A 9,722-nucleotide genomic window follows, 5' to 3' on the forward strand; every position below is an offset into this window, starting at 1 on the left:
AGCAGTTTTCAGTTCTCAACAGTAGAACAGGCTAATTCTAGCCACTGGCTTCCGAAGCTCCCCTTTCTAACAAGGTCATTTGTATGACCAGTGTCTTAGTCTGTTTGGGCTGCTATAACAAAACACCATAGACCAAGTGTCTTACAAACCACAGAAATTTATGGCTTACAGTTCTGGAGGCTGGGAAGTCCAGGGTCAAGGTGCTGGCAGATTTGGTATCTGGTAAGAGCCTGCTTTCTGGTTTATAGAAGGCACCCGTGTCCTCACATGGTGGAAAGGGACGAGGAAGCTCTGCGGGATTGCCTTTTTAGGAGCACTAATCCCATTCATGCAGGCTTCATTCTCATGACCTAAGCACATCCCAAAAGCCGAAATCCTAATACCATGGCATGAGGCATTAGGTTTCAACATATGAATTTTGGGGTCTGGGGCGGGACACAAATATCTGGTCCGTAGCAAACAGGGAGTTTCTGCTATCATAAACTCACATAAATGCCCCATCCATCTGAAGAGCAGGCTACTGGAACTTTGACCATGGTGTGTACAGACCATCCATGCCCAACCTAAGCAGTAGGACAGTGGGAATTTAAGGGATTGAGTACCCTCTACCTACTTCTTTGCTTGTATATCACTCCCTCCCCCCATAAACCCTGCTTTCTCTCTGCACCACATGGCACAAGTGGTATGCATCCGTGACTCTTTTATGGGGCATCAGGGTAGGCCTCGTTATGAAGGTAACACTTGAGTAAAGATTCAAGGAAGTGCGAGCAGAACAGCCAGTGCAAAGTAAGGAGCATGTGTGACATGTGCAATGTGGCCAGAGCAGCAGAGATGGAATCAGAGGGGCAAGGGAGGCCAGCCTCTGTGAGGCTTTATAGGACTTTAGCTTTTGTTCCGGAAGACATGGGAAGCCATTGGAAGGATTTAAACAAAGGAGAGACATGGTCTGACTTTAATAGGATTGTTCTAGAGTCTGTGTAGAAACAGGAAGACCAGTTAGGAGGCTCATGCAGCAATCCAGGTGAGAGATGGTAGCAGCCTGGAACAACATGTAGCCAGACGGGTCACCTTTATAATATACAACCGAACAGGACATGCAGACACATCAGACGTGAGACAGAATAGCAAGAGAAGACCCAAGGCTGTGACTGTAAGGCTTTTGTCCTGAGCAACCGGAAGATTGGAGATTTTTGCAGGGAAAGGCTCAAATGGAGCCTAAAGTCTAGTCATAGCACTCTCTATCCAAGATGAGTAATTTCCATATCTCTGTATCATCTCTGTGTCTGTCTCTTTACTAATTTGTAAGCTCCTTTAGAGTCGATGCTCTGTCATATCTGTTAAATCTCCTATAGCACCTTAGCACAGTCCTTGGCACATTAGTAGTTATTTAATAGATGTCTGCCAATTATCGTTAAAGAGTAAGGATTTAGGAGCAGGTTCACATCTTGATAAATTAGATGCATATAAATAATCCGAAATCCCTTGAAATGTCAAATGATCTAATTTTCCATAACAATAAGGCCTTATACTCATATTTTTGCTTGTTAATGGCTTTATGTATTTAGACTGTGCAGTACTGAATATAAAGTAGCTGTTTCTTTTCACAATAATTCTAAGTTTTCCTTGTCATATCTTTGAATTTTAGGTTAAAAGAGATTCGTCCATTTACCAGATGTCAGCATTCAATTAAATGAAACCAATCTGAATCATTCCTACTTTTTCAGTGACAATATATAAAATATACTATAAATACTATATATTTGAGGGAGATGGGGAGCACATATTTGATACTATGTCTATGAATGTTTCTGGGAGTCTAAGAAGACATGGCTACGTTCTAAAATAAAACCAGGTTAAGGGTCACAAATTTAAATTAAACATTCATTAAATTCTCAGCATGTTCTCTGCTGTTAGGCCATCTGTATACAATCTTGGTAAAAGGAACTTCCTGGATCCCTCAAAGTGTCCCACATAGGAACATAGTCCTTCAGGAAAATCTCTAGGCCACTGCTGGGCCCCAAACTCACAGGGGTAGCTGTATTGATGATGGTATCATTGGTACAACTGCCTGATATTTTTACTTTTTTTTTTTTTTTTAACATAAATGAGTGTAAACACATGTGGTTGTTACATCTTAAGGCTGAGCATTAGGTAATGTCTATCCCAGAGAATAATTAGCAAATGCTTAGTATCATGTTCACTTATACATATAATGAATAATTAAGTGGTAGTTCAAAAATACTTTGATTTGGTCACCAGTGCCTTAAGGACTAGTGTTGATTGAGCTTGGTCTCTGCTGTGTACAAATTTCAAATGTTATTGAAATTTGAATGGATTTTCATTTGCTTGTGAACATGAATAGCCTAATCAAAGCAGAGCATAATACTTTAAAGCAATGCTTAGTTAACCTTAACAAAAGTATAGGTATCAGATACCAATTCACTAGTACTTTATTATTCTGTGAACATTGTGTTCCTCTTTTAATTGACATGCTTCTGTGGCTCTGTCCTCTCAGTCAAGTCTCAGAACTGGATAATATTCACTTATGATGTGCCAGTCAGTTTATTACGGCTATGCTAATAGCTTCTGTTTCAATTAGAGAATCTTAGTACTTCAAGTTTCATTTAACTTGGAAAAGTTAATATTTGACTTAATATTTGAGTTAATATTTTAATAACTCCTAACGAGACCTTTTAAGTCACTAAACTATGAGCCACTTATTTGCTAATGTTCCATGAACATTAGCCCATTTGAGTGTCAGGTATCATGTGAAAATAACCAGAGACCCCCACCTAAGTGTGATGGTCTCTCTGAGCAAGGTTCTCCTTCGTCTGTGCTAATAAGGAATTGAAAGTATTTGAGGAAGGACGAAAGTTAGGCCCTTAACTAAAGCATGCAGTTTGCAAATGATTACTTCAATGAAAAAGGTCTCAACGTAGATTTACTATTATCTCAGTGGATACAGATATGAATAAAAGTTCTTTCTCTCAAGAAGCTTCCCAGAATAATGTAATGTACTAGCAGCAGGCTTCCTATAATGTTAGGTGCTGAAGTGAATATTAGGCCAGGAAATGAAAGGGATAGGAAATAATAATCCCTCAACATTCCCATCTGAACGTCACTGTTACTCAGCTGTTTCTATTCCATTCCAGGATCTGCACGTACCGATAATTCTTATATTAGTGTCATCTTGGTATAGTTGGAGGAGTATGATGAAGAAAACATGTATCTGTACCTGTGTGTAGAAATAGGTGGATGTATTCTCAGTATGGACAGAAATATGTTTTGCAGGTTAAACCATTCTGCAAAATATTTTTATCAAATACCTTATTCTGACATTGCTTACATCTAGATTTAAATCCATACTTTGCTAGGGAAACACATTATTTTATACTCGTCTACATAGGTGCCAGACATTCAAATGCTGTTTTGCCAGCTTACGAGAAATAAGGACCCAAACACATTGAAAATTTATGTCTAGAAAGAGTGACAACAATAAGTCATGCTACAATGTGTAGAAAAGTAGAAAGCATCTTACCAAGCCTTAAAGTGTTTGGCTGAGAGCTACATACTGGGTGACAGGAGCAAAAGGTTAATCTATTTCTCCTGAGAAGGTTCCTCAGGTGTACAGTATGGTTAATGCCATGAGACATTCAGAAAAATTATAGTTATTGTAGGAATATCATTGATAGATTATGGCTCTCAGGGATCCTGGGGAATAAAACCTGAACTTATTTCACGTTCTTCCCTTTATGTTGTGCTGGCTTTTGTTGGAAGTCTTTGAGCAGTTAGTAAGTGAGCAAAAGATGAGCTCAACAAACAGGAGAAGGAGAAATAAGGAGCTTGCAGAATTAAATAGCCTGCCGAGATACTCATCCGTTTAGCAGCTTCAGTTGCTTAGCCCTGGGCCTGATCCTGTGGCGATGCAGAAGCAGCGTAAGAGCCAGTCCCTACTCTCCAGAATCAACGATTCATTGAGATAGGACACAGGAGCACATGCAGTAATTAAACAGCAGGGCCGGGGAGCGCCATGATGTAAGTGCCTAACACATGGCTGCAGAGGACAGAAAAGGGGACGAGTGTTATCTGGATTGGTCACGGAAGGGCCTGAGCTGAGCTTCGGAGACAAGGAGGTTAAGGTTCGCAGAAGCAAGGTGAAGGAACAGCATCCCAGAATGAGGGTTGGGATGGTGTTTGGGGGGTGGGGGGCAGTTAGGAAGCTGGGATGAAAAGAATTTGTGTGGGTAAATGATGGAAGACTTGGTGAGAAAGGCAGGATACAGCCAGACTACGAATTGCTATGGAATTGAATTCGAGAGTTAGGATTTTATAATTTAGGAAAAGGAACGATGAGTCTGTTTATGGTGAATAGTTGAGAGGCGGCATTTGGAATAGAATGGAAAGAAAGCTGAAAGTAAGAAGACCGATTAGGAGGCAGTTGTCTTAGTTTAGAAATGGCGTAAGTCCCTGAGTTGGGATGGTGGAACCGAGAATTTAGTGAAGGAACAATTTTATATCTCAGAGGAAGGGGAGAGTGGACAGAAAGGGCTAAAGAGGTATACTGACCTTGCAAAGATGGTTTGCAAAGACAACGTGGGAGTAGTTGGGAAAATAACACAATTGTGGGAGGTTGAGCTAGGTTACAGGGAGGAAGATGATGAGTTTGGTTTCAGACAAGTTAAATCAGAGATCATGACTGTACCTCATGGCAGGGTGATGAAAATGTGTGGAATCACAGACTGGAATTCAGGGGAGGAGCCCCAAGGCATATCCAAGAATGTGTTCGATTCATTGGGGAAAAAATTAGAGCGAAGCCAGCAGAGGAGCGGAGGCTTAACCACGGTGGGAAGAGCTACCATTTAGTAAAGATGATAATGTTTAGATAAGATTTAAGATGGTTCAAATTATAGGTACTTGACATGAATGCAAATGTTTGCAGGGCTTTTAGGGTTAGGAGAGCGGGGTAGCACAGCGATGTTATGTATTTGGAACAGATTCAAGTCCTCTGGTGAGGCATTATCCATATTCAGGAATGTTAGATATTTTAAGATGAGAGAAAGGTAGGTTAGATTAGATAACCTATTTTTGAGATTGAAATAGCATTTAATTGTGTTTTCATTGATTTCTTATTTCTTCCTTCTAGAGTTAACTTATCTTTTGTTATATTTCAGACTCTTGAATTACCTTCATTAGAAATTTTGGGGAAACACTGTCTGCTCTTATTACTCCATGGATAAATAGTCCCAGAGATAGAATCGGGGATGGACACTTAAGAAAGCAGTTTGGGGAGAAAATGCCCCTCATTACAAAGAAGTAATGGAGAGAATGAGGAGTTCTCAGTTAAGTTCTCACAAACGTGGGGTAGGAATCTTGGCACTAGATTTTCTGCCGAAAGTAGCGTTAGGGTGCCTTTTCCTCCGTAAATTAAAGATGACATCCTCTCCTCTCTCTAACAGTGGGTATAATATGATCTCGAGGAACACAAAACAAACCAGTTACACTGCATGGCAATTAGTGAATTGCGCAGACTGTAAAATTAGCTGTAATAGCATGTACTGTTGCATTTTAAAATAAAAAAGTATAACTTGGAACATGCAATGGATTAGGAAAGAACCTTGATTATTAACAAGGATATACTTCAGGGCAGGTTAAAAGTAAGTATGCGAAGCCATTTATGAGAAAAGTGTCATTGAATGCACCAATGTATATATGAACCAAAGAACATCTGAACCCTTCCTTCCAATTCCTTTCCCCAGTTTATTTGGTTGGAATGTAAGTATCCCATTAATGAGCTACTGACGTTCTTAGTATCTCTAGGGCCCCTTCTTGACAGAAGTATAAAATTTGCCATAAAATTTTCAGTAACGCAGCTTCCTTGAAGCTCATCCTTAAGGTGAGGTCTGCCTCCTCCGGAATCAGAATGGTAGCTTTCACATTCCAGACAGCAGCACAGAATAAAGAATCAAAGAGAAGGGTGAAGGTGTGTGCCAGCTGCCTTCCCAGGAAAGGTACCAGAAGTTGCCTTATGACACTTCTGTATATATCCCAGTAGCAAGAACTTAGTATCCCTTCTGGGCGAACATAGCCCAACAAAATAACCTATTACATGGACCAAGGGAGGAATAAATATTGGGAGAGTGTTTACAACCACACCTTCCTTTTCCATTTCAATGGCACCATGGTATCAGCAGAGAGAGTTTTAAAACTGCCTAAGGCGGTACCTGAAGCAGAGGGGTAGATGCAGAGCAGGGTAGCAGTGAAGAGCCTCGGCTCTGGAGTCACACTGCCTAGGTTTGAATCTAGGTTGTTCTCAAATCTGAAGAAATAGCATGGGTACCTTCCTCTTTGAGTTGCTGTGATAATTAAATGAATATAAAACATTGAGCATGGCATCTAACACTTCCAAACCATTTGATAATTTTTGCTCCGATTATTAAAAAGTGAGAAGTTTTTGAGCATCCAAATGCATAGAAATTTTCTGTACATTCCTACAAGCTGGGGACAGATTTACTTTCTTCTCCAGATATAATTCGAAGTGGTTTACATTTTATTTTTGGAAGTAACCTAGCATGTGCATGCTTGTTTGGAGGGTGAGTGTGGTTCCTAACAAATCGTCTGAGTGGTTTTCTTGAATTTTCAATGGGCTCTGCATGTTTCATTGACACCACCCTATAGGCTCTTACTTCTTGTATCAGTTTTGGTGTGAAGCATATTTTACGTTAAGAATTTACAGGATCCCCCTCTCCACTGATGTGACAAGTGGGAATTGTGCACCACATCAAGAGGAGAAGGCCGTCCTTGGATAGAGTGGGTATATGCTGTGTTCACCTATAAAGGGATAGATCGCTCTGAATTGCAGAACTAATGTCAGTCAAAATGTAATAATCTGGCTTGTTCTTCATTTAGAAATGGTGATAGGAGACAAGTGGGTGAAAGCAAAGCTTGATATTTCAACTTTGATATGACAATTTTCTTAAGGTTATAGACAATGAAATAGCTGTGTCGAAATATGTTTTGCCAACACCTAAATGGTCTTTGCTTCTCTCTTTTTCTTTCCTTCTCTAAGCCCCTTCTTTGTTCTGTGGGTTTTCTTTTGTAACTCCTCCAGACTACAGCTTTGTTCCCCCTTCTTCCACTCCTTTCTGGTCAGGTACTGCTTTACTGCTTTTATATGTCTTTTCAACTTGCTTTTGTTTGCAAATAAAATATCTTGACTTCTGTGTATGGCTTCTCATGTAGATACATCTCCTCACAAACAGCCCCTCGAGTCACATTCCCACCATGCACTTTCCTTTTCTGTCATCAAGTCATCGTTTGTCTTGACATACCACTCCTCTGGTTTTGTGTGTGTGCTCATGTTATGTATTTCAGCAAGACATTTTCTCTTTCGTCAGCTGGAAAGAGTTGAGAGCCGAAAGTATAAAGGGGGAACGAAGCACTCCATAAAACTAGTTTTCCTGAGGATCAGAAATTTTAGTTGAGAAAAGCCAGTATTCATGTATTTCCATTAAGAAAATAAATAGGACCAAAATCCCAACTTTATCTCCAAATATAAGAGTACAGTTTGGTCCAAATTGCTTTAAAGGATGACTGTGCCCGTCGGTTTGTGCAGGGCATTCTGGTCTTGATTTCTGTCATTAGCCAGAGAATGTAAGGGCTGTTTATGTGACACATAGGGGAGTACATGATGGCTGGATAAAGTATGTTTTCTTACAGATTTTTAAAAATTAACCTGTAAGTCCCAATGGAATAATAAAATTTAGTACCAGAAGGCCCTTACAAATCATCTAGTATAGACCTTTCATTTTATAGGTGAAGAGAATGTGGCCCAGAAGGGTTAAGAGACCTGTACAAGGTCACACAGTTGAGGATGGGTTTTTCCATCACTGGGATGTTTTTATGTGCACGACTCTAAGAGTAGTGCCCCAGTAATGGGATGGTTTTCAGTAAGAAAACTATTAAAGTGGTTTGTGTCTGAACAGTAAAATAAAATGACCTATTTTTGCTCCCTTTACAGTTCTGAAATCTACAGCATTGTTATTCGTTTATCTTATGATGGACACCTGGAGACTAAAAAAATTTCTGTCATTGCAGAGCCCTGAAAAATAGGCCAGAGATCCTGGTCTCCAAGTGGGCAGGCTCTTCCAGGGTAACAGGTCATAACTGCAGCTGCCTAGGCACTGGGAACTGTTAAAAATATGGATGTGTGGCATTTCCCATGTTTTTTTTTTCTTATACTTCAGTTTCTCTACCGTTTAAGGTTTATAAAGTCCTACCAATCTCAGGTGAGTGATTCTCAGAATCACTGAACATATCATTGAAAACACTTTATAACCCCAAGGAGCAACAGGTAGAGATGTTAATATAAAATGTGCCATGAAACACTAGAGGCAAACAAATGTACGGCTTGAACGGAATTTTCCTTTTAGGACAGGCAGGTGAGGGCAGAGAGGAAGTTAGCTCCTCTCCTACCATTAAAAAAAAAAAAAAAAAAAAAAAAAACTGAATATAGGAGGCAGATGCCCTGAATCTTCTTTTTGATTAAGTATTTCAGTAAAGGTTTTCTATAAGGCAGTATTTGTTTGAAACAAGATAAATGGATGGTGTTTATCTGTTTTTTCTGTGAAACATGATTTAAGCTTCTTTACGAGTACAATTATATATAAAAGAGTAACTGTCCCTAAATAGTTTTAACTGAAAACAAAGGCTGTTCGTGGGGAGGGAGGAGGATAGAAGTGATGACATGGATTCAACAAGAGACTTTCAGAGCAAAAAAGTTGGTTGCTTTGGGTCTTAAGTTGAAAAGTTTACAAAATAAAATTGTGAAGCTTTTACCATAGAGGTTCGAGTTAAAAAGGATTACTATGCCATCAATAGGAAATTTATGCTAGTTATTTGAGATCCTATCTCCTTAGGTAGTAACTTAGATATTAGCCTTTTTTTTTTTTTTAACTACAAAAACTAGTCCCTGTTTTGAAGTTCCTATGAAGAATGTGAAAACAGAACAACAGTTTTTTAAACTCTGTGAAATGAACTTGACTACACCTGACTGAATTGAAACAGCAGTTCTGCTGCTTTCAAGCCCCTCTGCCATCATCACTAGTCTGTGACAAAATCACGGCCGCGCATTTTGACAGCATCTATAACATCCATCTGATTAGGTGCTTATGGTTGGTAAACCGCACATCAATTCTGACGCCCCATCATTTCTTTACAGTGTTAAGTCCAAAGGTGCTGGGCATCGCCATCGCTCGGTATGACTTCTGTGCAAGAGATATGCGAGAATTGTCCTTGTTGAAAGGAGATGTGGTGAAGATTTACACGAAGATGAGTGCGAATGGCTGGTGGAGAGGAGAAGTAAATGGCAGGGTGAGCTGTCCCTCTCAATGTGCTCGTCACATGAATGAAGGGGGCTGGGCAGCCGCTGGCGCCCATTGTGGTGGGGGGAACCCTACACCGTGTGGCTGGCTTCACCCCCCAGAGCCCTGGCTCCGCACGGTGGTGTTCCTTCCTGAAAATAGGCACTCAAGAAAAACGTGTTGAGTGAATATGATAGTGGCATCAATAAAGTTTACTTGGGCAAGTTTGATGGCTTCCTGTTGGGAAAAGGGTTGAGCATATCAGTTCTTTTGAGCCTCTAGGCCTCTTTTTAAGTCTAGAGCATAAACTTTATGTGGAGTACGAAACATCTATAAGAGCTGATGATCTAAATTGGAAAGAGT

General features: G+C 40.0%; 1 protein-coding gene across 2 annotated transcripts in view; it reads left to right on the top strand.

The window, feature by feature from the left end:
- The window catches only part of VAV3 (vav guanine nucleotide exchange factor 3), a 399,772-nt gene that overhangs the window by 389,306 nt on the left and 744 nt on the right, over positions 1 to 9,722 (top strand). Inside the window, exons 26-27 of one of the 2 annotated variants that reach the window (XM_007449344.1) lie at positions 7,067 to 7,150; positions 9,218 to 9,369. In XM_007449344.1, coding sequence (XP_007449406.1) covers positions 7,067 to 7,150; positions 9,218 to 9,369 — 236 coding nt within the window. The remainder of the gene's footprint in view (positions 1 to 7,066; positions 7,151 to 9,217; positions 9,370 to 9,722) is intronic. The other variant, XM_007449345.1, reaches the window with a different exon arrangement.

Source organism: Lipotes vexillifer, unplaced genomic scaffold (genome assembly GCF_000442215.2).
Source record: "Lipotes vexillifer unplaced genomic scaffold, Lipotes_vexillifer_v1.1 scaffold393, whole genome shotgun sequence".
In the NCBI taxonomy this organism is placed as follows: domain Eukaryota; kingdom Metazoa; phylum Chordata; class Mammalia; order Artiodactyla; family Lipotidae; genus Lipotes; species Lipotes vexillifer.